This window comes from Heterodontus francisci, chromosome 5 (genome assembly GCF_036365525.1).
Source record: "Heterodontus francisci isolate sHetFra1 chromosome 5, sHetFra1.hap1, whole genome shotgun sequence".
In the NCBI taxonomy this organism is placed as follows: Eukaryota; Metazoa; Chordata; class Chondrichthyes; order Heterodontiformes; family Heterodontidae; genus Heterodontus; species Heterodontus francisci.
The window spans coordinates 204,947,584-204,975,092 of record NC_090375.1 but is presented as its reverse complement, the minus strand read 5'-3'; the positions used below and the strand labels follow the sequence as shown (position 1 = coordinate 204,975,092).

General features: G+C 47.0%; 1 protein-coding gene across 1 annotated transcript in view; it reads right to left on the bottom strand.

Annotated features, from left to right (window-relative positions):
* LOC137370333 (probable G-protein coupled receptor 139) overlaps positions 1–25,735 on the bottom strand; it is a 30,797-nt gene extending 5,062 nt beyond the window's left edge. Inside the window, exons 1-4 of the mRNA XM_068032702.1 lie at positions 25,669–25,735; positions 19,698–20,542; positions 5,969–6,099; positions 4,131–4,278 (exon numbers count right to left, since the gene is read on the bottom strand). Of these exons, the coding sequence (XP_067888803.1) occupies positions 4,131–4,278; positions 5,969–6,099; positions 19,698–20,542; positions 25,669–25,735 (1,191 nt within the window). The remainder of the gene's footprint in view (positions 1–4,130; positions 4,279–5,968; positions 6,100–19,697; positions 20,543–25,668) is intronic.
* Positions 25,736–27,509: the final 1,774 nt, after the last annotated feature.

Here is a 27,509-nt window from a genome sequence, read left to right as displayed (position 1 = left end):
TCAGTTCCCAGTCAGAGAGTTCCCTGAGAACAGCGGGAAGCAGCGACAGAGGGGCTGGGCATAAAGAGCCCAGGAGAGTGAGAGAGAGAGCGGGAGCAAGCGTGGTTTCCCTGAGAGCGATGGGAAACAGCAGGAGCAGAGCGGGGCATATAGAGTCCAGGAGAGAGAGAGAGAGAGTTCCCTGAGAGAGCGGTGGGAAACAGCGGGAGCAGAGCGGGGCATATAGAGTCCAGGAGAGAGAGAGAGAGAGTTCCCTGAGAGCGATGGGAAACAGCGGGAGCAGAGCGGGGCATATAGAGTCCAGGAGAGAGAGAGAGAGAGTTCCCTGAGAGAGCGGTGGGAAACAGCGGGAGCAGAGCGGGGCATATAGAGTCCAGGAGAGAGAGAGAGAGAGTTCCCTGAGAGCGATGGGAAACAGCAGGAGCAGAGCAGGGCATATAGAGTCCAGGAGAGAGAGAGAGAGAGTTCCCTGAGAGCGATGGGAAACAGCAGGAGCAGAGCGGGGCATATAGAGTCCAGGAGAGAGAGAGAGAGAGTTCCCTGAGAGAGCGGTGGGAAACAGCAGGAGCAGAGCGGGGCATATAGAGTCCAGGAGAGAGAGAGAGAGAGTTCCCTGAGAGAGCGGTGGGAAACAGCAGGAGCAGAGCGGGGCATATAGAGTCCAGGAGAGAGAGAGAGAGAGTTCCCTGAGAGAGCGGTGGGAAACAGCAGGAGCAGAGCGGGGCATATAGAGTCCAGGAGAGAGAGAGAGAGAGTTCCCTGAGAGCGATGGGAAACAGCAGGAGCAGAGCGGGGCATATAGAGTCCAGGAGAGAGAGAGAGAGAGAGTTCCCTGAGAGAGCGGTGGGAAACAGCAGGAGCAGAGCGGGGCATATAGAGTCCAGGAGAGAGAGAGAGAGAGTTCCCTGAGAGCGATGGGAAACAGCAGGAGCAGAGCGGGGCATATAGAGTCCAGGAGAGAGAGAGAGAGAGTTCCCTGAGAGCGATGGGAAACAGCAGGAGCAGAGCGGGGCATATAGAGTCCAGGAGAGAGAGAGAGAGAGTTCCCTGAGAGAGCGGTGGGAAACAGCAGGAGCAGAGCGGGGCATATAGAGTCCAGGAGAGAGAGAGAGAGAGTTCCCTGAGAGCGATGGGAAACAGCAGGAGCAGAGCGGGGCATATAGAGTCCAGGAGAGAGAGAGAGAGAGTTCCCTGAGAGAGCGGTGGGAAACAGCGGGAGCAGAGCAGGGCATAAAGAGACCAGCAGAGAGAGAGAGAGACAAACAGACAGAGCGGGAGCGAGAGTGGTTTCCTTGAGAGCGGTGCAAAATAGCAGGGGCAGAGTGGGACATAAAAGCCCAGGATTTAGGGTTGGGTCCTTTGCTGTTTGTGACATATATTAATGATTTGGACTTAAATGTTGGAGGCATGATTGGGAATTTTACTGATGACACAAAAATTAACCATCTAGTTAATAGTGAAGAGGGTAGCTGTCGACTCCAGAATGATATCAATGGTTTGGTTGAGTGGGCAGAAAAGTGTCAAATGGAATTCAATCCAGAGAAGTGTGAGGTAATGCATTTGAGAAGAGCAAACAAAGCGAGGGAATACACAATAACGGGGAGGATATTGAGAGAGGTAGAAAAGTGAGAGACCTTGAAGTGCATGTCCACAGGTCCCTGAAGGTGGCAGGACAGGTATGTAGAGTGGTGAAGAAGGCATATGGAATGTTTTCCTTTATTGGTCAAGGTATAGAATTCAAAAGCAGGGATGTAATGCTGGAACTGTATAAAACACTGGTAAGGCCACAGCTGGATTATTGCCTACAGTTCTGGTCACCACACGACAGGAAGGACATAATTGCTCTGGAGAGAGTAAAGAGGAAATTTACAAGAATGTTGCCAGGGCTTGAAAGTTACAGCTTTATGGAAAGATTGGACAGACTAGGGTTGTTTCCCTTAGAACAGAGGAGGCTGAGGGGTGTCTTAATTAAGGTGTACAAAATTATGAGGGGCCTAGATAGAGTAGACAGGAAGGAGCTGTTTCCCAGGGTGGAGAGGTCAATTGCCAGGGGGCGAGATTTAAGGAGATTACTTGAAGGATTAGAGGGGACATGAGGAAAAATGTTTTCACCCAGAGGGTGGTCGGTGTCTGGAATTCACGGCCAGGAATGGTGGTGGAGGCAGAAACCCTCAATTCTTTTAAATGGTACCTGAAGTGCTGTAACCTGGTGTACACAGACGTCCAAAAGGTGTTTGATACAGTATCACACAACAGACTTGTGAGCAAAGTTATAGCTCATGGAATAAATGGCACAGTAGCAACATGGATAGGGAATAGGTTGAGTGACAGAAACTGAAGAGTAATGTGTAATGGATGTTTTGCGAGTTGGAGGAGGGTTTGTAGTGGAGTTCCCCAGGGGTCAGTGTTGGGACCTTTGATTTTCCTGAAATATATGAATGACCTAGACCTTGGTATACAGGGCACAATTTCAAAATTTGCAGATGATAGGAAACTTGAAAGCATTGAGAACTGTGAGGTGGGTAGTGTCGAAGTTAAAACAAGGACATAGACAAGTTGGTGGAATGGGCAGACAAGTGGCAGATGAATTTCAATGCAGAGAATGTGAAATGATTCATTTTGGTAGGAAAAACATGGAGAGACAATATAAAATAAAGGGTACAATTCTAAAGGAGGTGCAGGAGCAGAGGGACCTGGGTGTATCTGTGCATATGTCATTGAAGGTGGCAGTACAGGTTGAGTGAGTGGCTTATAAAACAAACAGTACCCTGGGCTTTATTAATAAGGGCACAGAGTACAAGAGCAAGGAGGTTATGTTGAATTGTATAAGACACTAGTTCAGCCTCAGCAGGAGTATTGTGTCCAGTTCTGGGTGCCACACTTTAGGAAGGATGTGAAATCGTTAGAGAGGGTGCAGAAAAGATTCCTGTTCAGTTATGGAGATAGATTGGAGAAGTTGGGACTGTTTTGCTTGGAGAGGAGAATACTGAAAGGAGATTTGATAGAGGTAGTCAAAATCATGAGGGGTCTGGACAGAGTAGATCGGGAGAAATTGTTTCCACTTGTGAAAGGATCAAGAACAAGAGGGCACAGATTAAAAGTGATTGGTAAAAGAAACAAAAGTGACATGAGGAAAAGCTTTTTCACCCAACACGTAGTTAAGATCTGGAATGCACTGCCTGTGAGTGTGGTGGAGGCAGGTTCAATCGAGGCATTCAAAAGGGAAGTAGACTGTTATATGAAAAGGAAGGATGTGCAGGGTTATGGGGAGAAGGCAGGGGAATGGCACCAGGTGAAATGCCCATTCGGAGAGCTGGTGCAGACACGATGGGCTGAATGGCCTCCTTCTGCACTGGAACAATTCTGTGATTCTGTGATTCAGTCTTGGTCACCCTGTAACCATGTCTCTGAAATGGCAATTAGATCATATCTATTTATCTCTATTTGTGCCTTCAAATCATCTACCTTGTTGTGAATGTTGTGTACATTCAGATAGAGAGCACTTTGACTTTTTAACATTATTTTACATTCTGATCCTATTTCGCTCACTCCTTTTTTACTTCCTGTTACCAATTTTGCTCCACTCTTCCCTTCCTGCCACACTCAGATTAACAATTCCTCAGGACCTCCATCACAAACACATGAACATTTGAGGTCCAAGTTGCCTCAGTTGCTTCTATTGGCTGCTCAGAGTCTGAGATTTTACATTTAATGTGCTGAATGAACAATAACAGTTTGATTGCCATGTTTGATAAGTACTGACTTCCCAACACCACCTATTACCTTCCCAGGGTCTTTTCATTACCTATGACCCTCTCTTTTATAGGATATTAAATCTCCTGAATTGAAGTTTGTCTCAGATGATCTTAAACGATGTCTCAGTGCTTTTCAAATTTTCAGTTATTCAGTTATACAGTAAAATGAAACGAATTGTAATATCTTCTATCTCAGGAGGACTATTGCACAGAGCAGAATGTGATTTGGGTTTCACCCATAGACTAATTGATGGGGACTATAGTCTCCAACTATCTGGAGTGAATTCTTTGTGTGAACCGTCCATGCCAGGTGGTTGTTAACTTGCAGTGAGGTTGATCAGCTAAAACATTTAGCAGTATTTCAGCGATCACCACCTGATTCCTTTCACAGAGTCCATTGCTAAAAGAACATTCAGCTGCAGGATTCATGACTATGATGTTCATATTTTCACACATGTCTCTGAACTCATTATTGGCAAATTCTCCTCCATTATCAGTCAGACACATTGCTGGTGTCCCATGTCTGTAACCAAAGAGCCGTAGAACAATTACAACACAGAAGGAGTCCATTCAGCCCATCGTGTCCGTGCCGGCCGAAAAAAGAAACTAGCCGCCCAATCTAATCCCACCTCTCAGCACCTGGTCCAGAGACTTGCCAGTTACAGCAGTTCAGGTGCATGTCCAGGTACCTTTTAAAAGGTTTCTGTCTCCACCACCATTCCTGACACTGAATTCCTGACACCCACCACCCTCTGGGTGAAAAGGCGTCTGCAGCTCAAGTAACTTTATCTCCAAGTTGTGAGGTACATACTGAGCTGCAGACATTGTTCATCCTCAGAGTGGGGGAGAGTTACCTGGACACATTGTTCCAGGAGGCAGTCACACCCCTTAGGTTAAGTTGAACTTCAGAGTTAGTCAATGGTCAGGGAAAGGAGGATGTGACTGTGATTCAGACAGGTATGGAGATCCAACATTTAATGATGGAGGAGACTTGGCCCTTGACTTTGACCAACAGGCATGAGGTACTTGCTACCTGTGTAGATGAGAACAAGGACTGCAGGGTGGATGGGCAAACTGACCATAACACCATGGTGCAGGAAGACATTCAGGTGGGGCAGTGAAACAGAATGTGACAATGATAGGGGATAGTAGAGTCAGGGGAATAGATACTTTTATCTGCAGCCACGACCTGGAGTTCCAAAGGCTGTGTGTCTTCCCCATGCCAGGGTGAAAGGCACCTCCTCACGGCTGGAGATGAACTTGGAGTGGGAGGGGGAGGATCCAGATGTCATGGTTGACACAGGAACAAATGACATATGTAGAAATAGGAATGATGTTCTACTGAATGAGTTTGAGGAGTTGGTGTCCAAATTAAATTGAAGAACCTCAAAGGTAATAATCTGCTTGTTACCTGGACCACACATCAATTGCATAGGTTCAAGAAGGTTAAAGATTTAAATGTGTGGCTGAATGTGTGGATGTGGAAAGGAGGGGCTTCGATTCATGGGGCACTCGCACCATTACTGGGCAAAGAGGGAGCTGTTCCATTGGTTTGAACACCAGTTAAACCAGGCTGAGATCAGTGTCCTGCTGAATCATTTAACTAGGGATCTGGGCAGGGTTTTGAAGTAAAAGTGTGGAGGAGGGTTCAGGTAAAAGGAGATTTAGAAATCTAAAGAGAAATTCGAGGCAACAGAGCAGTGTAGTGATTTGTCTCCAAGCAGCAGTGTGGGACAGAAAGGGCAGAGAATTTAATGCTGCCAGTTCATCAGTGAATCTGGTCCATGCAAAGAATAATAGTAAAACAATAAAATTAAAGATTCTTTCTCTGATAACGTGAAGCTTGCAGCATAAAATTAACTAGTGGCACAAATAAAGATAAATCCTTTAGATCTAATCGCCATATAGATCCCTAGATAGAGCCTTGATGATTAAAGCATCACGACAAATGGTAGGGAAAAGCGATAGAACATTAACATGCATGCAGAAGAGTTTTGTGAGTGGACGGTGGGTTTTAGTTGGGCTGCAGAATGTTATTGATATAGAAAGATATTATCATATGGAAGGATCTGCAAGGATCAGAAATTTAAATTTGAGGATTTGGAGGCCTCGGACCTAATGAAATTCAACAAGAATTTGCTGGTCATATCAGAGGAGCTTGGATGGGATAGGATGTGGGCAGCAGAGTTTTAGTGGAGCTGAGGTTTGTTAACCTTGTAAATGGGATGTCGACCAGGAGGACATTGGATAAAGTGAGTCTTGAGATGACAAGAGCATGGATGAGAGATTCAACAGCACGTGGACTGTCGAGTGAATGGAGGACTTTGATGTTATAGAAGTAGGTCTTTGTGATGAGAGAATATGAGTTCCTGATGCTCATTGTGAGGTCAAATGGGAACCAAGGTGACAAACATTATGAGTCTGGCTGAGACAAAGGCCAAGGGGTAGCAGTAGAGAGTGGAAGGTACAGAGTTTGTGCTGTGGACTCGAAGATGGTGGCTCCTGTCCTCCCAATGTTTAACTGGAGGAAAAACCATACAAGGGCAGTACTAGTTAACTGGTGAATGGATCAGAGACATTGAAGGAGAATTGCATGGTCAATCGTGTCAAAGATTGCAGAGCGACTGAGGCGGTCATGTGGAGGGATTCTGCTCCACAGTAACAGTCACAGAGGTGCAATATTTTAATTTGTTTGGGACCATTTGAGTATTGTGGCAGGGATAGAAACCTGACTGAAGAGATGCAAACATGATGGTCGTTTGGTAGTCCAGAACTTGAGACCCCTGTTCGTTGCAGACAGAAAGAACATGTACACACATAGCGCCTGTTTCAGCTGAACAAAATAAGTGACAGCCATTTGATGGTTCATTCCTCAGAGCAATGCCTTGACCAATCAGAGTCAAACTGCCTGGTTTAAATTTCAAAAAAATCTTGGCAGTTAACTGTCAGTCACCGTAAACTGGTGCATCTCCAGGGCAACGCCTCTACCAATCAGAGTTCACTTGCCAACCAATCAGCACTCTCTGCTAATGCAATATAAGTTGTTGTTTTCCCTTACATTGGTTATTCTTGTGTATTGTCCTGATGAGTGCAAGATGAAAAGCTTAGACAACATGTCTCCATTTTCAGCAATTAACATATATGATATTGTTGGAAGGATGTGCACGGATTTGGGAGGCAACAACATATTGAAGGGATTTGGAGAGGAAAGGGAGGTATGAGATGGGATTGTATGAGATGCGAGAGACTGTGTGTGTGTGAGACAGTGTGAGAGAGCGAGTGTGTGTGTGTAACAGTGTGAGAGAGTGAGTGTGTGTGTGTGTGACAGTGTGAGAGAGTGAGTGTGTGTATGTGACAGTGTGAGAGAGTGAGAGTGTGCAAGACAGTATGAGAGAGTGAGTGAGTGTGTGACAGTGTGAGAGAGTGAGTGTGTGTGAGACAGTGTGAGAGAGTGAGTGTGTGTGACAGTGTGAGAGACTGTGTGTGTGTGTGACAGTGTGAGAGAGTGACTGCATGTGAGACAGTGTGAGACAGTGAGAGTGTGAGACAGTGTGAGAGAGTGAGTGTGTGAGACAGTGTGAGAGACAGTGTGTGTGTGAGACAGTGTGAGAGAGCGAATGTGTGTGTGTGACAGTGTGAGAGAGTGAGTGTGTATGAGAAAGTGTGAGAGAGTGAGTGCATGTGAGACAGTGTGAGAGAGTGAGTGTGTGTTTGACAGTGTGAGAGAGTGAGTGTGTGTGAGACAGTGTGAGAGAGTGAGTGCATGTGAGACAGTGTGAGAGAGTGAGTGTGTGTTTGACAGTGTGAGAGAGTGAGAGTGTGTGACAGTGTGAGACAGTGTGTGTGTGAGACAATGTGAGAGAGTGAATGTGTGTGTGTGACAGTGTGAGAGAGTGAGTGTGTGTGTGTGACAGTGTGAGTGAGTGAGTGTGTGAGACAGTGTGAGAGAGTGTGTGTGTGAGACAGTGTGAGTGAGTGAGTGTGTGAGACAGTGTGAGAGAGTGAGTGTGTGTGACAGTGTGTGAGACAGTGTGTGTGTGAGACAATGTGAGAGAGCGAATGTGTGTGTGTGACAGTGTGAGAGAGTGAGTGTGTGTGAGACAGTGTGAGAGAGTGAGTGCATGTGAGACAGTGTGAGAGAGTGAGTGTGTGAGACAGTGTGAGAGAGTGAGTGTGTGTGACAGTGTGAGAGACAGTGTGTGTGTGAGACAATGTGAGAGAGCGAATGTGTGTGTGTGACAGTGTGATAGAGTGAGTGTGTGTGACAGTGTGAGAGAGTGAGTGTGTGTGAGACAGTTTGAGAGAGTGAGTGTGTGTGAGACAGTGTGAGTGAGTGAGTGTGTGAGACAGTGTGAGAGAGTGAGTGTGTGTGACAGTGTGAGAGACAGTGTGTTTGTGAGACAATGTGAGAGAGCGAATGAGTGTGTGTGACAGTGTGAGAGAGTGAGTGTGTGTGTGTGACAGTGTGAGAGAGTGAGTGTGTGTGTGACAGTTTGAGAGAGTGAGTGTGTGTGAGACAGTGTGAGAGAGTGAGTGTGTGTGTGTAACAGTGTGAGAGAGTGAGTGTGTGAGACAGTGTGAGTGAGTGAGTGTGTGAGACAGTGTGAGAGCGTGAGTGTGTGTGACAGTGTGAGAGAGTGACTGCATGTGAGACGGTGTGAGAGTGAGAGTGTGTGTGACAGTGCGAGAGACTGTGTGTGTGTGAGACTGTGTGAGAGAGCGAGTGTGTGTGTGTAACAGTGTGAAAGAGTGAGTGTGTGTGTGTGTGTGACAGTGTGAGAGAGTGAGTGCATGTGAGACAGTGTGAGAGAGTGAGTGTGTGTTTGACAGTGTGAGAGAGTGAGTGTGTGTGAGACAGTGTGAGAGAGTGAGTGCATGTGAGACAGTGTGAGAGAGTGAGTGTGTGTTTGACAGTGTGAGAGAGTGAGAGTGTGTGACAGTGTGAGAGACAGTGTGTGTGTGAGACAATGTGAGAGAGCGAATGTGTGTGTGTGACAGTGTGAGAGAGTGAGTGTGTGTGTGTGACAGTGTGAGTGAGTGAGTGTGTGAGACAGTGTGAGAGAGTGTGTGTGTGAGACAGTGTGAGTGAGTGTGTGAGACAGTGTGAGAGAGTGAGTGTGTGTGACAGTGTGTGAGACAGTGTGTGTGTGAGACAATGTGAGAGAGCGAATGTGTGTGTGAGACAGTGTGAGAGAGTGAGTGCATGTGAGACAGTGTGAGAGAGCGAATGTGTGTGTGTGACAGTGTGAGAGAGTGAGTGTGTGTGTGTGACAGTGTGAGAGAGTGAGTGTGTGTGACAGTGTGAGAGACAGTGTGTGTGTGAGACAATGTGAGAGAGCGAATGAGTGTGTGTGACAGTGTGAGAGAGTGAGTGTGTGTGTGACAGTGTGAGAGAGTGAGTGTGTGTGAGACAGTTTGAGAGAGTGAGTGTGTGTGCGACAGTGTGAGTGAGTGAGTGTGTGTGAGACAGTGTGAGAGAATGAGTGTGTGTGACAGTGTGAGAGAGTGACTGCATGTGAGACAGTGTGAGAGTGAGAGTGTGCGAGACAGTGTGAGAGAGTGAGTGTGTGTGTGTAACAGTGTGAGAGAGTGAGTGTGTGTGTGTGACAGTGTGAGAGAGTGAGAGTGTGCAAGACAGTGTGAGAGTGTGAGTGAGTGTGTGACAGTGTGAGAGAGTGAGTGTGTGTGAGACAGTGTGAGAGAGTGAGTGTGTGTGACAGTGTGAGAGACTGTGTGTGTGTGAGACAGTGTGAGAGCGAGTGTGTGTGTGTAATAGTGTGAGAGAGTGTGTGTGTGTGTGTGACAGTGTGAGAGAGTGAGAGTGTGCAAGGCAGTGTGAGAGAGTGAGTGTGTGTGAGACAGTGTGAGAGTGTGAGTGGGTGTGAGACAGTGTGAGAGAGTGAGTGTGTGTGAGACAGTGTGAGAGAGTTAGTGAGTGTGTGACAGTGTGAGAGAGTGATTGTGTATGAGACAGTGTGAGAGAGTGAGTGTGTGTGAGGCAGTGTGAGAGAGTGAGTGTGTGTGAGGCATTGTGAGAGAGTGAGTGTGTGTTTGACAGTGTGAAAGAGTGAGAGTGTGTGAGGCAGTGTGAGAGAGTGTGTGTGTGTGAGACAGTGTGATAGATTGAGTGTGTGTGAGACAGTGTGGGAGTGAGTGTGTGTGAGACAGTGTGAGAGTGTGTGTGTGTGAGTCTGAGAGAGTGAGTGTGTGTGAGACAGTGTGAGAGAGTGAGTGTGTGTTTGACAGTGTGAGAGAGTGAGTGTGTGTGAGGCAGTGTGAGAGAGTGTGTGTGTCAGACAGTGTGATAGAGTGAGTGTGTGTGAGACAGTGTGGGAGTGAGTGTGTGTGAGACAGTGTGAGAGAGTGAGTGTGTGTGAGACAGTGTGAGAGAGTGAGTGTGTGTGAGGTAGTGTGAGAGAGTGAGTGAGTGTGTGATACAGTGTGAGAGAGTGGGTGTGTGTGAGACAGTGTGAGAGAGTGAGTGTGTGTGAGACAGTGTGAGAGAGTGAGTGTGTGTGTGTGAGGTAGTGTGAGAGAGTGAGTGAGTGTGTGAGACAGTGTGAGAGAGTGGGTGTGTGTGAGACAGTGTGAGAGAGTGAGTGTGTGTGACAGTGTGAGAGACAGTGTGTGTGTGAGACAATGTGAGAGAGTGTGTGTGTGTGAGACAGTGTGATAGAGTGAGTGTGTGTGAGACAGTGTGGGAGTGAGTGTGTGTGAGACAGTGTGAGAGAGTGAGTGTGTGTGACAGTGTGAGAGACTGTGTGTGTGTGAGACAGTGTGAGAGCGAGTGTGTGTGTGTAATAGTGTGAGAGAGTGTGTGTGTGTGTGTGACAGTGTGAGAGAGTGAGAGTGTGCAAGGCAGTGTGAGAGAGTGAGTGTGTGTGAGACAGTGTGAGAGTGTGAGTGGGTGTGAGACAGTGTGAGAGAGTGAGTGTGTGTGAGACAGTGTGAGAGAGTTAGTGAGTGTGTGACAGTGTGAGAGAGTGATTGTGTATGAGACAGTGTGAGAGAGTGAGTGTGTGTGAGGCAGTGTGAGAGAGTGAGTGTGTGTGAGGCATTGTGAGAGAGTGAGTGTGTGTTTGACAGTGTGAAAGAGTGAGAGTGTGTGAGGCAGTGTGAGAGAGTGTGTGTGTGTGAGACAGTGTGATAGATTGAGTGTGTGTGAGACAGTGTGGGAGTGAGTGTGTGTGAGACAGTGTGAGAGTGTGTGTGTGTGAGTCTGAGAGAGTGAGTGTGTGTGAGACAGTGTGAGAGAGTGAGTGTGTGTTTGACAGTGTGAGAGAGTGAGTGTGTGTGAGGCAGTGTGAGAGAGTGTGTGTGTGTGAGACAGTGTGATAGAGTGAGTGTGTGTGAGACAGTGTGGGAGTGAGTGTGTGTGAGACAGTGTGAGAGAGTGAGTGTGTGTGAGACAGTGTGAGAGAGTGAGTGTGTGTGAGGTAGTGTGAGAGAGTGAGTGAGTGTGTGATACAGTGTGAGAGAGTGGGTGTGTGTGAGACAGTGTGAGAGAGTGAGTGTGTGTGAGACAGTGTGAGAGAGTGAGTGTGTGTGTGTGAGGTAGTGTGAGAGAGTGAGTGAGTGTGTGAGACAGTGTGAGAGAGTGGGTGTGTGTGAGACAGTGTGAGAGAGTGAGTGTGTGTGACAGTGTGAGAGACAGTGTGTGTGTGAGACAATGTGAGAGAGTGTGTGTGTGTGAGACAGTGTGATAGAGTGAGTGTGTGTGAGACAGTGTGGGAGTGAGTGTGTGTGAGACAGTGTGAGAGAGTGAGTGTGTGTGAGACAGTGTGAGAGAGTGAGTGTGTGTGAGGTAGTGTGAGAGAGTGAGTGAGTGTGTGAGACAGTGTGAGAGAGTGCGTGTGTGTGAGACAGTGTGAGAGAGTGAGTGTGTGTGAGACAGTGTGAGAGAGTGAGTGTGTGTGTGTGAGGTGGTGTGAGAGAGTGAGTGAGTGTGTGAGACAGTGCGAGAGAGTGGGTGTGTGTGAGACAGTGTGAGCGAATGAGTGTGTGTGAGACAGTGTGAGAGAGTGAATGTGTGTGAGACAGTGTGAGAGTGAGTGTGTGTGAGACAGTGTGAGAGAGTGAGTTTGTGAGACAGTGTGAGAGAGTGAGTGTGTGTGAGACAGTGTGAGAGAGTGAGTGTGTGTGTGTGAGGTAGTGTGAGAGAGTGAGTGAGTGTGTGAGACAGTGTGAGAGAGTGGGTGTGTGTGAGACAGTGTGAGTGAGTGAGTGTGTGAAACAGTTTGAGAGAGTGAGTGTGTGTGAGACAGTGTGAGAGAGTGAGTGTGTGTGTGTAACAGTGTGAGAGAGTGAGTGTGTGTGAGACAGTGTGAGTGAGTGAGTGTGTGAGACAGTGTGAGAGAGTGAGTGTGTGTGTGACAGTGTGAGAGAGTGAGTGTGTGTGACAGTGTGAGAGAGTGACTGCATGTGAGACGGTGTGAGAGTGAGAGTGTGTGTGACAGTGCGAGAGACTGTGTGTGTGTGAGACAGTGTGAGAGAGCGAGTGTGTGTGTGTAACAGTGTGAGAGAGTGAGTGTGTGTGTGTGTGACAGTGTGAGAGAGTGAGTGTGTGTATGTGACAGTGTGAGAGAGTGAGAGTGTGCAAGACAGTATGAGAGAGTGAGTGAGTGTGTGACAGTGTGAGAGAGTGACTGCATGTGAGACAGTGTGAGAGAGTGAGAGTGTGAGACAGTGTGAGAGAGTGAGAGTGTGAGAGACAGTGTGTGTGTGAGACAGTGTGAGAGAGCGAATGTGTGTGTGTGACAGTGTGAGAGAGTGAGTGTGTATGAGAAAGTGTGAGAGAGTGAGTGCATGTGAGACAGTGTGAGAGAGTGAGTGTGTGTTTGACAGTGTGAGAGAGTGAGTGTGTGTGAGACAGTGTGAGAGAGTGAGTGCATGTGAGACAGTGTGAGAGAGTGAGTGTGTGTTTGACAGTGTGAGAGAGTGAGAGTGTGTGACAGTGTGAGACAGTGTGTGTGTGAGACAATGTGAGAGAGTGAATGTGTGTGTGTGACAGTGTGACAGAGTGAGTGTGTGTGTGTGACAGTGTGAGTGAGTGAGTGTGTGAGACAGTGTGAGAGAGTGTGTGTGTGAGACAGTGTGAGTGAGTGAGTGTGTGAGACAGTGTGAGAGAGTGAGTGTGTGTGACAGTGTGTGAGACAGTGTGTGTGTGAGACAATGTGAGAGAGCGAATGTGTGTGTGTGACAGTGTGAGAGAGTGAGTGTGTGTGAGACAGTGTGAGAGAGTGAGTGCATGTGAGACAGTGTGAGAGAGTGAGTGTGTGAGACAGTGTGAGAGAGTGAGTGTGTGTGACAGTGTGAGAGACAGTGTGTGTGTGAGACAATGTGAGAGAGCGAATGTGTGTGTGTGACAGTGTGATAGAGTGAGTGTGTGTGACAGTGTGAGAGAGTGAGTGTGTGTGAGACAGTTTGAGAGAGTGTGTGTGTGAGACAGTGTGAGTGAGTGAGTGTGTGAGACAGTGTGAGAGAGTGAGTGTGTGTGACAGTGTGAGAGACAGTGTGTGTGTGAGACAATGTGAGAGAGCGAATGAGTGTGTGTGACAGTGTGAGAGAGTGAGTGTGTGTGTGACAGTTTGAGAGAGTGAGTGTGTGTGAGACAGTGTGAGAGAGTGAGTGTGTGTGTGTAACAGTGTGAGAGAGTGAGTGTGTGTGAGACAGTGTGAGTGAGTGAGTGTGTGGGACAGTGTGAGAGAGTGAGTGTGTGTGTGACAGTGTGAGAGAGTGAGTGTGTGTGACAGTGTGAGAGAGTGACTGCATGTGAGACGGTGTGAGATTGAGAGTGTGTGTGACAGTGCGAGAGACTGTGTGTGTGTGAGACAGTGTGAGAGAGCGAGTGTGTGTGTGTAACAGTGTGAGAGAGTGAGTTTGTGTGTGTGTGTGACAGTGTGAGAGAGTGAGTGCATGTGAGACAGTGTGAGAGAGAGAGTGTGTGTTTGACAGTGTGAGAGAGTGAGTGTGTGTGAGACAGTGTGAGAGAGTGAGTGCATGTGAGACAGTGTGAGAGAGTGAGTGTGTGTTTGACAGTGTGAGAGAGTGAGAGTGTGTGACAGTGTGAGAGACAGTGTGTGTGTGAGACAATGTGAGAGAGCGAATGTGTGTGTGTGACAGTGTGAGAGAGTGAGTGTGTGTGTGTGACAGTGTGAGTGAGTGAGTGTGTGAGACAGTGTGAGAGAGTGTGTGTGTGAGACAGTGTGAGTGAGTGTGTGAGACAGTGTGAGAGAGTGAGTGTGTGTGACAGTGTGTGAGACAGTGTGTGTGTGAGACAATGTGAGAGAGCGAATGTGTGTGTGAGACAGTGTGAGAGAGTGAGTGTGTGTGAGACAGTGTGAGAGAGTGAGTGCATGTGAGACAGTGTGAGAGAGCGAATGTGTGTGTGTGACAGTGTGAGAGAGTGAGTGTGTGTGTGTGACAGTGTGAGAGAGTGAGTGTGTGTGAGACAGTTTGAGAGAGTGAGTGTGTGTGAGACAGTGTGAGTGAGTGAGTGTGTGAGACAGTGTGAGAGAGTGAGTGTGTGTGACAGTGTGAGAGACAGTGTGTGTGTGAGACAATGTGAGAGAGCGAATGAGTGTGTGTGACAGTGTGAGAGAGTGAGTGTGTGTGTGACAGTGTGAGAGAGTGAGTGTGTGTGAGACAGTTTGAGAGAGTGAGTGTGTGTGAGACAGTGTGAGTGAGTGAGTGTGTGTGAGACAGTGTGAGAGAGTGAGTGTGTGTGACAGTGTGAGAGAGTGACTGCATGTGAGACAGTGTGAGAGTGAGAGTGTGCGAGACAGTGTGAGAGAGTGAGTGTGTGTGTGTAACAGTGTGAGAGAGTGAGTGTGTGTGTGTGACAGTGTGAGTGAGAGTGTGCAAGACAGTGTGAGAGTGTGAGTGAGTGTGTGACAGTGTGAGAGAGTGAGTGTGTGTGAGACAGTGTGAGAGAGTGAGTGTGTGTGACAGTGTGAGAGACTGTGTGTGTGTGAGACAGTGTGAGAGCGAGTGTGTGTGTGTAATAGTGTGAGAGAGTGAGTGTGTGTGTGTGACAGTGTGAGAGAGTGAGAGTGTGCAAGGCAGTGTGAGAGAGTGAGTGTGTGTGAGACAGTGTGAGAGTGTGAGTGGGTGTGAGACAGTGTGAGAGAGTGAGTGTGTGTGAGACAGTGTGAGAGAGTTAGTGAGTGTGTGACAGTGTGAGAGAGTGATTGTGTATGAGACAGTGTGAGAGAGTGAGTGTGTGTGAGGCAGTGTGAGAGAGTGAGTGTGTGTGAGGCAGTGTGAGAGAGTGAGTGTGTGTTTGACAGTGTGAGAGAGTGAGTGTGTGTGAGACAGTGTGGGAGTGAGTGTGTGTGAGACAGTGTGAGAGTGTGTGTGTGTGAGTCTGAGAGAGTGAGTGTGTGTGAGACAGTGTGAGAGAGTGAGTGTGTGTGAGACAGTGTGAGAGAGTGAGAGTGTGTGAGGCAGTGTGAGAGAGTGTGTGTGTGTGAGACAGTGTGATAGAGTGAGTGTGTGTGAGACAGTGTGGGAGTGAGTGTGTGTGAGACAGTGTGAGAGAGTGAGTGTGTGTGAGACAGTGTGAGAGAGTGAGTGTGTGTGAGGTAGTGTGAGAGAGTGAGTGAGTGTGTGAGACAGTGTGAGAGAGTGGGTGTGTGTGAGACAGTGTGAGAGAGTGAGTGTGTGTGAGACATTGTGAGAGAGTGAGTGTGTGTGAGACAGTGTGAGAGAGTGAGTGTGTGTGTGTGAGGTAGTGTGAGAGAGTGAGTGAGTGTGTGAGACAGTGTGAGAGAGTGGGTGTGTGTGAGACAGTGTGAGAGAGTGAGTGTGTGTGACAGTGTGAGAGACAGTGTGTGTGTGAGACAATGTGAGAGAGTGTGTGTGTGTGAGACAGTGTGATAGAGTGAGTGTGTGTGAGACAGTGTGGGAGTGAGTGTGTGTGAGACAGTGTGAGAGAGTGAGTGTGTGTGAGACAGTGTGAGAGAGTGAGTGTGTGTGAGGTAGTGTGAGAGAGTGAGTGAGTGTGTGAGACAGTGTGAGAGAGTGCGTGTGTGTGAGACAGTGTGAGAGAGTGAGTGTGTGTGAGACAGTGTGAGAGAGTGAGTGTGTGTGACAGTGTGAGAGACAGTGTGTGTGTGAGACAATGTGAGAGAGTGTGTGTGTGTGAGACAGTGTGATAGAGTGAGTGTGTGTGAGACAGTGTGGGAGTGAGTGTGTGTGAGACAGTGTGAGAGAGTGAGTGTGTGTGAGACAGTGTGAGAGAGTGAGTGTGTGTGAGGTAGTGTGAGAGAGTGAGTGAGTGTGTGAGACAGTGTGAGAGAGTGCGTGTGTGTGAGACAGTGTGAGAGAGTGAGTGTGTGTGAGACAGTGTGAGAGAGTGAGTGTGTGTGTGTGAGGTGGTGTGAGAGAGTGAGTGAGTGTGTGAGACAGTGTGAGAGAGTGTGTGTGTGTGAGACAGTGTGAGCGAATGAGTGTGTGTGAGACAGTGTGAGAGAGTGAGTGTGTGTGAGACAGTGTGAGAGTGAGTGTGTGTGAGACAGTGTGAGAGAGTGAGTGTGTGTGAGACAGTGTGAGAGAGTGAGTGTGTGTGTGTGAGGTAGTGTGAGAGAGTAAGTGAGTGTGTGAGACAGTGTGAGAGAGTGGGTGTGTGTGAGACAGTGTGAGAGAGTGAGTGTGTGTGACAGTGTGAGAGACAGTGTGTGTGTGAGACAATGTGAGAGAGTGTGTGTGTGTGAGACAGTGTGATAGAGTGAATGTGTGTGAGACAGTGTGGGAGTGAGTGTGTGTGAGACAGTGTGAGAGAGTGAGTGTGTGTGAGACAGTGTGAGAGAGTGAGTGTGTGTGAGGTAGTGTGAGAGAGTGAGTGAGTGTGTGAGACAGTGTGAGAGAGTGCGTGTGTGTGAGACAGTGTGAGAGAGTGAGTGTGTGTGAGACAGTGTGAGAGAGTGAGTGTGTGTGAGACAGTGTGAGAGTGAGTGTGTGAGACAGTGTGAGAGAGTGAGTGTGTGTGACAGTGTGAGAGACAGTGTGTGTGTGAGACAATGTGAGAGAGCGAATGTGTGTGTGTGACAGTGTGAGAGAGTGAGTGTGTGTGTGACAGTGTGAGAGAGTGAGTGTGTGTGAGACAGTTTGAGAGAGTGAGTGTGTGTGAGACAGTGTGAGTGAGTGAGTGTGTGTGAGACAGTGTGAGAGAGTGAGTGTGTGTGACAGTGTGAGAGAGTGACTGCATGTGAGACAGTGTGAGAGTGAGAGTGTGCGAGACAGTGTGAGAGAGTGAGTGTGTGTGTGTAACAGTGTGAGAGAGTGAGTGTGTGTGTGTGACAGTGTGAGTGAGAGTGTGCAAGACAGTGTGAGAGTGTGAGTGAGTGTGTGACAGTGTGAGAGAGTGAGTGTGTGTGAGACAGTGTGAGAGAGTGAGTGTGTGTGACAGTGTGAGAGACTGTGTGTGTGTGAGACAGTGTGAGAGCGAGTGTGTGTGTGTAATAGTGTGAGAGAGTGAGTGTGTGTGTGTGACAGTGTGAGAGAGTGAGAGTGTGCAAGGCAGTGTGAGAGAGTGAGTGTGTGTGAGACAGTGTGAGAGTGTGAGTGGGTGTGAGACAGTGTGAGAGAGTGAGTGTGTGTGAGACAGTGTGAGAGAGTTAGTGAGTGTATGACAGTGTGAGAGAGTGATTGTGTATGAGACAGTGTGAGAGAGTGAGTGTGTGTGAGGCAGTGTGAGAGAGTGAGTGTGTGTGAGGCAGTGTGAGAGAGTGAGTGTGTGTTTGACAGTGTGAGAGAGTGAGTGTGTGTGAGACAGTGTGGGAGTGAGTGTGTGTGAGACAGTGTGAGAGTGTGTGTGTGTGAGTCTGAGAGAGTGAGTGTGTGTGAGACAGTGTGAGAGAGTGAGTGTGTGTGAGACAGTGTGAGAGAGTGAGAGTGTGTGAGGCAGTGTGAGAGAGTGTGTGTGTGTGAGACAGTGTGATAGAGTGAGTGTGTGTGAGACAGTGTGGGAGTGAGTGTGTGTGAGACAGTGTGAGAGAGTGAGTGTGTGTGAGACAGTGTGAGAGAGTGAGTGTGTGTGAGGTAGTGTGAGAGAGTGAGTGAGTGTGTGAGACAGTGTGAGAGAGTGGGTGTGTGTGAGACAGTGTGAGAGAGTGAGTGTGTGTGAGACATTGTGAGAGAGTGAGTGTGTGTGAGACAGTGTGAGAGAGTGAGTGTGTGTGTGTGAGGTAGTGTGAGAGAGTGAGTGAGTGTGTGAGACAGTGTGAGAGAGTGGGTGTGTGTGAGACAGTGTGAGAGAGTGAGTGTGTGTGACAGTGTGAGAGACAGTGTGTGTGTGAGACAATGTGAGAGAGTGTGTGTGTGTGAGACAGTGTGATAGAGTGAGTGTGTGTGAGACAGTGTGGGAGTGAGTGTGTGTGAGACAGTGTGAGAGAGTGAGTGTGTGTGAGACAGTGTGAGAGAGTGAGTGTGTGTGAGGTAGTGTGAGAGAGTGAGTGAGTGTGTGAGACAGTGTGAGAGAGTGCGTGTGTGTGAGACAGTGTGAGAGAGTGAGTGTGTGTGAGACAGTGTGAGAGAGTGAGTGTGTGTGACAGTGTGAGAGACAGTGTGTGTGTGAGACAATGTGAGAGAGTGTGTGTGTGTGAGACAGTGTGATAGAGTGAGTGTGTGTGAGACAGTGTGGGAGTGAGTGTGTGTGAGACAGTGTGAGAGAGTGAGTGTGTGTGAGACAGTGTGAGAGAGTGAGTGTGTGTGAGGTAGTGTGAGAGAGTGAGTGAGTGTGTGAGACAGTGTGAGAGAGTGCGTGTGTGTGAGACAGTGTGAGAGAGTGAGTGTGTGTGAGACAGTGTGAGAGAGTGAGTGTGTGTGTGTGAGGTGGTGTGAGAGAGTGAGTGAGTGTGTGAGACAGTGTGAGAGAGTGTGTGTGTGTGAGACAGTGTGAGCGAATGAGTGTGTGTGAGACAGTGTGAGAGAGTGAGTGTGTGTGAGACAGTGTGAGAGTGAGTGTGTGTGAGACAGTGTGAGAGAGTGAGTGTGTGTGAGACAGTGTGAGAGAGTGAGTGTGTGTGTGTGAGGTAGTGTGAGAGAGTAAGTGAGTGTGTGAGACAGTGTGAGAGAGTGGGTGTGTGTGAGACAGTGTGAGAGAGTGAGTGTGTGTGACAGTGTGAGAGACAGTGTGTGTGTGAGACAATGTGAGAGAGTGTGTGTGTGTGAGACAGTGTGATAGAGTGAATGTGTGTGAGACAGTGTGGGAGTGAGTGTGTGTGAGACAGTGTGAGAGAGTGAGTGTGTGTGAGACAGTGTGAGAGAGTGAGTGTGTGTGAGGTAGTGTGAGAGAGTGAGTGAGTGTGTGAGACAGTGTGAGAGAGTGCGTGTGTGTGAGACAGTGTGAGAGAGTGAGTGTGTGTGAGACAGTGTGAGAGAGTGAGTGTGTGTGAGACAGTGTGAGAGTGAGTGTGTGTGAGACAGTGTGAGAGAGTGAGTGTGTGAGACAGTGTGAGAGAGTGAGTGTGTGTGAGACAGTGTGAGAGAGGCTATTGATAGAGATTGTGAGAGAGAGATAGTCTAATAGAGAGAGGATGTAATACAGCCCCTAAACCATAGCCCAGCTCAGTCTGACCACTCTATTGACTCGGGAAGCTGCAAATGAATTACTGCACTAAATAGCTGAAGTCACTCTTTCCAGATGGATTGAAACAAAATAGTGGATCAGTCTAGAAAGAAACCGGCAGAAATTTTAATCTAAAATAGAGCCATGTACTAAACACAGGAGCTGTGTCCTAAACACAGTGGCTGCTCTCACTGCTGGGAGCATTTTCAGATCCCCAATGATTTCTGGTGTCATTCAGTTCATGGAAGTCTGTGGATAAATATTACATTCATGGACTGGAAACACTGGGTCCCACCTCTCGTTCGCTCTCAGTTGTTTTGTTTATTAATTAATTGACTAATTGATATAACCGGATATTTCACCGCACTCTTTACCTGCTCTCTGAACTTGGACTGAGTAGCTCCATAAATAAATGTGTTTGTGCAGCAACTTAAATTAAGCAGCACAGTTCCAACATGTCCAAAGAAATATACAAAATCTCTGGAATTGTTGGGATCACTTCCTGCGATGTTATAATATAAGAAATATAGAACATATACTGACCACAGAAGTATGAAGTTTGCGGATAGAGTGAAGAGTAAAATCATAGACTTCCTTCTGCTCTCCATCTCTGGGTCACTGCGATTCTCTCCCTTGCTCTGACCCCTCAGTCTCTTACGGACTCGACTGGCCACTAAAATGTGTCTGACTGTCAGAATGTTGAGCAACAGAATTAAAGCAAATGGGAGCAATGGAGTTAAAACTGTATGAAACCATTTAAATCCCACCCATCTGGGATCAGTATAATAGACTGGCTTTGTAACACAGAGATAAGGTACATTGTCGATTCTCCCATAAGATTCATATCTAAAGTAGAAGGGGATGTTTGTTAAACAGAGCAGAATGCAGGTTGTTGCTAGAACCACAGCCGCAGTTTTCTCGGTGCAATATTTAGTTTTTAGCTTCTGGCAACAAATGGCCACAAATCGATCAAAGGTGAAAGTGACGGTGAACCAGACAGAACACTCTGTAGCTGCACAACTCAGGACATAGATAATACTACACACAGGGGTGATGTCCAGAAAACATAATGGGAAATAATAATAACGGATCTGTCTCAGTATGACCTCAGTGATAATGACCAGTAGATCTGCCGTTGCCATGGCCACCAGGTAACGAGTGGTGCAGGTAGAGAGTCCACAGTGTCCACGGGACAGGATCACAATCGTCACTAAATTAACTGTAAGGGGAAAAGAGACTGGAAATTACTGATCAAATATTCTCCATGTCTGAGAAGAGACAATAAGTATTTGAGTAAAAATAAAATAATGAGACTGTGACAATGTTGAAAACACTCATCAGGGCAGGCAGTATCTGTGGAGAGAGAAACTGAGTTAATGTTTTCGGCTGACAGTCTTTGAACAGAACTGGAAGATATTAGAGATTAACAGTTTTAAAGCAATGACAGAGCCAGTGAAAAGTGAGCTGGAGGGAGAGGAAAGAACAAAGGGGAAGGTCTGTGATCGGGTGGAGGGCAGGAGGGATTCAATGACAAAAGGGATGATGGTGTAAGGAGAATGGGACAATTAAAGAAACAGAAGATGGGTCCAGAGGAGGTGTAAATGGTTCCAGCAGAATAACAGAGAGAGAGGGAAGCATGGAAAATTTTCCCAAGAGCAGGAGGCTCCAGTGGTCTGGGAATATGATGGACCCCAGGAATGTGGACCAACTGATTGGCCATAGGGGATCCCCAGCCCAAGAACCAGCCCACACCTCCTCCACCCCAGGGGCATTGGTGTAGCCGTCCTCCGTTACCAGAACAGGCCGTCCCAGAAAATGAGAGATGTGGTTTTGCTCTGGTGCTTTTGACCCCAGAATTAAATTCAGAACGAAGGTGAACTGGATCATGGAGATGCACTGGGGCTCATATGTAGAGGTAGAGAATTAAAACCAGAGAGGTGATATTACATTTAGAGAGGGGAGGCAGTAGTTTAGTGGCATTGTCACTGGGCTAGTAACCCAGAGACCCAGGGTTATTGCTCTGGGGACATGGATACGAATCCTAGTACGGCAGAAGGTGGAATTTGAATTCAATTAATAAATCTGGAATGAACAGCTGGTCGAATGATGGCCATGCAACCATTGTTGATTGTCGTAAAAACCCATCTGGTTCATGAATGTCCTTTAGGGAAGGAAATCTGCTGTCCTGGTCTGGCCTCTGTGTAAGTCCAGGCCCACAGCAATGTGGTTGAGTCTTATTACTCTTTGAGATGGCCTAACAAGACCATTCAGTTGTTTCAAACGGCTACAAAGTCAAGAAGTAATAAAACAGGACGGACCACCAGGCATCAGAAATGACAACGGCAAATCTGACCTTGCAAAGTTCTCCATACTAACATCTGGGGGCTTGTGCCCAAGTTGGGAGAGCTGTCCCATAGACTAGTCAAGTAACAGCCTGACATAGTCATACTCACAGAATCAGACCTTACAATGTCCCAGACACTGCCATCACCATATGTCCAACACATCGACAGAACAGACAGACAGAGGTGGTGACACAGTGGTTTACAGTCGCGAGGGAGTTTTCTTTTCTTTTCTTTTTTATTTAGAGATACAGCATTGAAACTGGCCCTTCGGCCCACCGAGTCTGTGCCGACCAACAACCACCCATTTATACTAATCCTACATTAATCCCATATTCCTACCACATCCCCACTATTCTCCTCCCAAATACCTATACTAGGGGCAATTTACAATGGCCAATTTACCTTCCAACCTGCAAGTCTTTGGCTGTGGGAGGAAACCGGTGCACCCGGAGGAAACCCACGCGGTCACAGGGAGAACTTGCAAACTCCGCACAGGCAGTACCCAGAATCGAACACGGGTCGCTGGAGCTGTGAGGCTGCAGTGCTAACCACTGCGCCACTGTACCGCCCAGTGTTGCCCTGAGTTTCCACAACATCGACTTCGGACCCCATGAAATCTAATGGCATCAGGTCAACATGTTTTTCGTCTCTATTGAAAAGCGTGCAAGACATTGAAGTGGCCAGCAGAGAGCTGGACACTGTTATTGCAAAGCAAGCTAACAGGAAACAGGAAAAACCCCATGAGGTCGATTCACTGTTGTCTGATGAGAGTTCAGAATCAAGACTATGAGATGTTATCCTTGCGATACAAAATCCGGGTCAGACCAAGGCATTTGTTGTGCTTTCCTGCACTCACATCAATAGGTCTGTTGGGTCTTACTACCACAGTTAAAGTCACAGGCTGGTCTGCTGTGCTTACCATCAGGACCCCTTTTCTTGCACTGGTCTGGTGTGCCCTGATTAATCCTATGGGTTTCCCCTGTAACTTCCAGCAGTCAGCTCGAAGTTGACCTGCCTTGTTACAATGGAGACACACAGGGTTCAGGCATCACTCCTGTTCTCAGCGCCATCCTTTCTCGCCTGAGGAGGGCCCCCTGTGTGTCCAGCTTTCTCATCTCACAAATAGCTGTTCAAGCTCCTATCACCCTCCCACCTTTTATCCTTTTTGGGTTTGCGGGGCAACTAGGGAAGGGTTTTCCTTGGGGTAAGGAATTATGGACAAGTGTATATTCATCAGCCAGGATTGCATCCTGCCTGGATCTTGGAACCCTTTGTTCCTCTTATGTGGGTTTTAATGGAAAGAAGGAGTGTGTTTTTGAACTCCTCGAGAAGGATCACCTCTCTCAGTTCTTCATATGTAGGCTGTATCTTGAGTGGTCAGATCCATTGGTCAAAAATGAGCTGCTTTACTCTTTCAAACTCAAGATAAGCTTGTTCAGGCTGCTATTGGACGGTTCAGAATTTTTAGCAGTACGCCATTGTAACAAGGCTGGTCACCTTCGAGCTGACTGCTGGAAGTTGTGGGGAAAACCCATACGATTAATCAGAGTAAACAAGAAAAGGGGCCCTGATGGAAAGTACAGCAGACCAGGCTGTGGCTGTAACTGAGGCAGTGAGACCCCCTAAAACTACCACTAAACTAAAGGGAGCCCCAGAGTGCCAGAAGGAGGTGCTGATGAGGAAGTGGAGACCCTATTCATTGACCTGCGGATGAAGAGTGGACAGTGGTTCACCAGATAGTGGTGCTACCGCGGTACTGCAAGGTGTGAGTGCAGGAAAATGTAACAGAATGCCTGACAGTTAACAGGATTTTGTGCACTCAGGAAAAGTGATCCAATACCCTTCGAGTGAGGCAAGCAAGCCCACTGTCATACTTAGGAATACAGGGGCCACCTCATCCCTTCTACTGGGAAAAGGCATGACCATTCCCCCAGAGATTGCACTGAATGCATATTTATAAATGCTAGCCGAGAAAGTGTATGCCCATACCTTTATATCGGGTGCACCTGGAGTGCGACCTTGTTTCAGGACATTGTGCTGTGGGAATTGTCCCCAGTTTACCTGTGGACAGAGTCGAACTGCTCCTGGGTTATGATCTGGCAGGGGTAAAGTTGGTATCTTCCCCAGTGGTTTTAGACAGACTGAAAGAGATTAAGGAGACAGAGCAGTTGCTGCAGAAGTTTTCTGGCATTGCCTCTGATTGTGTGGTGACTCTGTCCACAAGTTCCGACACAGGAGGCTGAAATGACACTGCAGACAGATGACCCTACTGTCTGCTTATCTGGAACCTTCTTTGGGAAGTTAGAAGACCCAAAGGATGTTTCAAACAGGTCTTCTTTGGTCGAGGCTCAGCAAGCTGTCCCAGTATTCAGAAAGTTAGTACAGACTGCCCAAGCTGAAACTAAACTAAAGGGAGTCCCAGAGTGTCAGAAGGAGGTGCTGATGAGAAAGTGGAGCCCTCCTCATAGACCTACAGATGAAGAGTGGACAGTGGTTAACCAGATAGTGGTGCCACCGATGTACCGTAAGGAAATAATGAGAATAACTCACGAACTTCCAATGACTGGACATGTCGATATACGAAAAACCCAAGCCCGCATAAAACGTCATTCTGCATGGTGGGGAGGTATCAGGAAAACATGCTATGCTGAATGAGGATTTTTAATTCATTGGTTGGAAACCTACATTAAACTTTAAAAAGGAAAGCTGGTATCCTACATGCAACTTTAATAAAACTGGCAGCTAAGATGGCCACCACAATTTGTGTTGAAATACCTCACATTCCAAGACATGGAAGTGTAGACGTGTGTCTAAAAACCTCCCATCCAGGACAGTGGCTTGAACAGTTGAGTAAATTATGAAGTATCGCCCTCGTTAGCAAGACATTCAAAGCCATCTTGGAACATTCACTGTGGAGACATACCTCCTGAGGGTAAACATTGAAACAAAAAGATCTGAGAGAGATATGGGATTCTTAGACTTTGCACCTCAGTAAAGTAAAAAAAAACTGAGAGAACCATGTGACAGTCCCCACCAGGCTGTGTGAACTTGGAATTTTTGTTACACATAGCAGACAAGCTTTGAGAGCCAACAAGTGCAAGACCCCAGTGGGGCTATCCCTCTCTCTCTCTCCCTCTCTCCAGGTATACTACAAGCTTCGATCCTGACCAAGCTTGTCATCATTACAGACAGAGACACCAGGGGGAGAAATCCATCTACATCACTGTTTCCAAGAAAACATTAAACTAGGTGGACCAGCTGCAAGTGCACTCTACCAGCCAGAGATTTCAGAAACATGAATTCATCCGGAAGACAATTAAATTACCAGTCCCACAGACTATATATTATTTTTATTTGTTCTGGACTCTGATACAAACAAATAATTTTTCATCAATCTGTAATCTATCAATGTGTGTGATTCTCATGTGTGCATGTGTACATGTGTGTGTGTACATGTGTGTGTTTGTGTGTACATGTGTGTGTTTGTGTGTACATGTCTGTGTGTGAAAGTTGGAGTGTAGTTTATTATTTTATCTTCGATCGGGTTTTGATTTTAAGTACAATTAACTAACCTCTTTCTTGTTAAAACTCAAGAAAAACTGTCTTCTAGCACACAAAGGGTTAAACACCCACTGACTTGGTCAGCACATCCACTGTTTCAAAATAAATAAGCCCTGTTGCGGTCAAACAAGGAGAGGGTCAAAAGGCAATCCCTTCGACCCTCCTCACCTGAACTTAATATCGACATATGATATTCCACTAAAAGCAGTAACTGGATAATTTAGAGAGCCTGTGAGTTACAAACAGAGATTTATTTTCAGTTCAGGCAATGAAATAAAACCACAGAGATAATTCAGGCCATTTAACTTAAGGAAATGATATCACTGATCTGGTCTCTGTATAACAGTGAGCAACAGATCAGCAATGTAACATTATCAGTCACAGAGAAAAAAAAACAGAGACACAGATTAACACAATCTCGATTGTTAGAGTCACTTACCAGGAACACCAATTACTGCAAGGATCAGGTAATATATCTTAATGACACTGTGAAATGTTTCATACATTTTCTGTGAAGTGATCTGTCCCTTCGTACTGCAGACAATCCCTCTCTGTATTAAACTCTGAGTCAGTACATTCCCTGATCCTTTAATTTATACCCTGTGGGATCTCCATGGGGGATATTGAGGTTGCAACATTGTTCAAATTGTTTTCTTGAATTTGAACAAACCGATTTTGACATCGAGTTCAGTTTGTGTTGTGATCGAATATATTTAGTGCTGAGATTTATTTGGAAAACTTCAAAGACTGAACAATTCTGATCACATTATTTAATTAATGAAAATTAGAAACTCTATTCTCCCAGCAATGAGTTTGTTCTCTCAAACACCATCAGTCCCATCTCCAGATCTCACATTGTTTCAGTGATCTCCTTCACTCGACTATGACCATTCAGATATTAAATTCCAACTGTTCGAGTGTCTCTCTCAGGACTGTTCCACTGCACTCTGGGATGTGGCCACCCTCTTTAACTGTGGACAATCAGTTAAGTGATTAAAGTGGGTTATTTGTGACAATACATTGCAGAATTCAACTGATACAGAATCTGAAACTAATTCAACACCGTAAACTGATACAACAACTCAATCTAATACAGCACCTCAAACTAATACAATGCTTTAAACCAACAGAAAACCTCATTCTTTTTCATTTTGTTGATGGAATGTGAGCATCGCTGAAAAGATCAGCATTTATTGCCCATCCCATATTGCCCTTGAGAAGGTGGTGGTGAACCGCTGCCTGAAACCACTGCGGTCTGTGTGGTGTAGGTTACACCCACAGTGCTGTTTGAAAGAGTGTTGTGGATTTTGACTTAGTGTCAGTGAAGGAACGGTGATATATTTACAAGTCAGGATGTTGTGTGATTTGGAGGGGAACTTGCAGCTGATGGATTTGCCATGCGTCTGCTGTCCTTGTCCTTCTAGATGGTAGAGGTTGCGGGTTTGGAAGGTGTTGTTGGAGGAGCCTTGGTGAGTTTCTGCAGTGCATCTTGTAGATGGTACACACTGCTGCCACTACATTGGTTCTGAATGGAATGAATGTTGAAGATGGTAGGTGGGGTGCCAATCAAACGACTGCTTTGTCTTGGATGATGTCGAGCTTCCTGAGTGTTGCTGGAGCTGTACTCATCCAGGTGAGTGGAGAGTATTCCATCACACTCCTGACTTGTGCCTTGTAGATGGTGGACAGGCTTTGATGAGACAAGAGGTGAATTACTCGCTGAAGAATTCCCAGCCTCTGACCTGCTCTTGCAGACACAGCATTTATGTGGCTGTTCCAGTTCAGTTTCTGGTCAATGGTAACCTCTAGGATGTTGATAGTGGGGGATTCAGCGATTGCAATGCCACTGAACATCAAGGGGAGATAGCTAGATTCTCTCTTATTGGAGATGGTCATTGTCTGGCACTTGTGTGGTATGAATGTTACTTGCCGCTTATCAGCCCAAGCCTGGATGTTGTCCAGGTCTTACTGCATCTGGACACGGGCTGCTTCAGTATCTGATGAGTTGCAAATGGTGCTGAACATTGTGCAATCATCAGCGAACATCCCCACTTCTGACCTTATGATGGAGGGAAGCAAATGAAGATGGTTGGGCCCAGGACACTACCCTTAGGAACTCCTGCAGTGATGTCCTGGGACTGAGATGATTGACCTCCAGCAACTACAACCATCCTCTTTTGTGTTATGTATAACTCCAACCAGCGGAGAGTTTTCCCCCTGATTCCCATTGACTGCAGTTTTGCCAGGGCTCCTTGATGCCACACTCGTCAAATGATGACT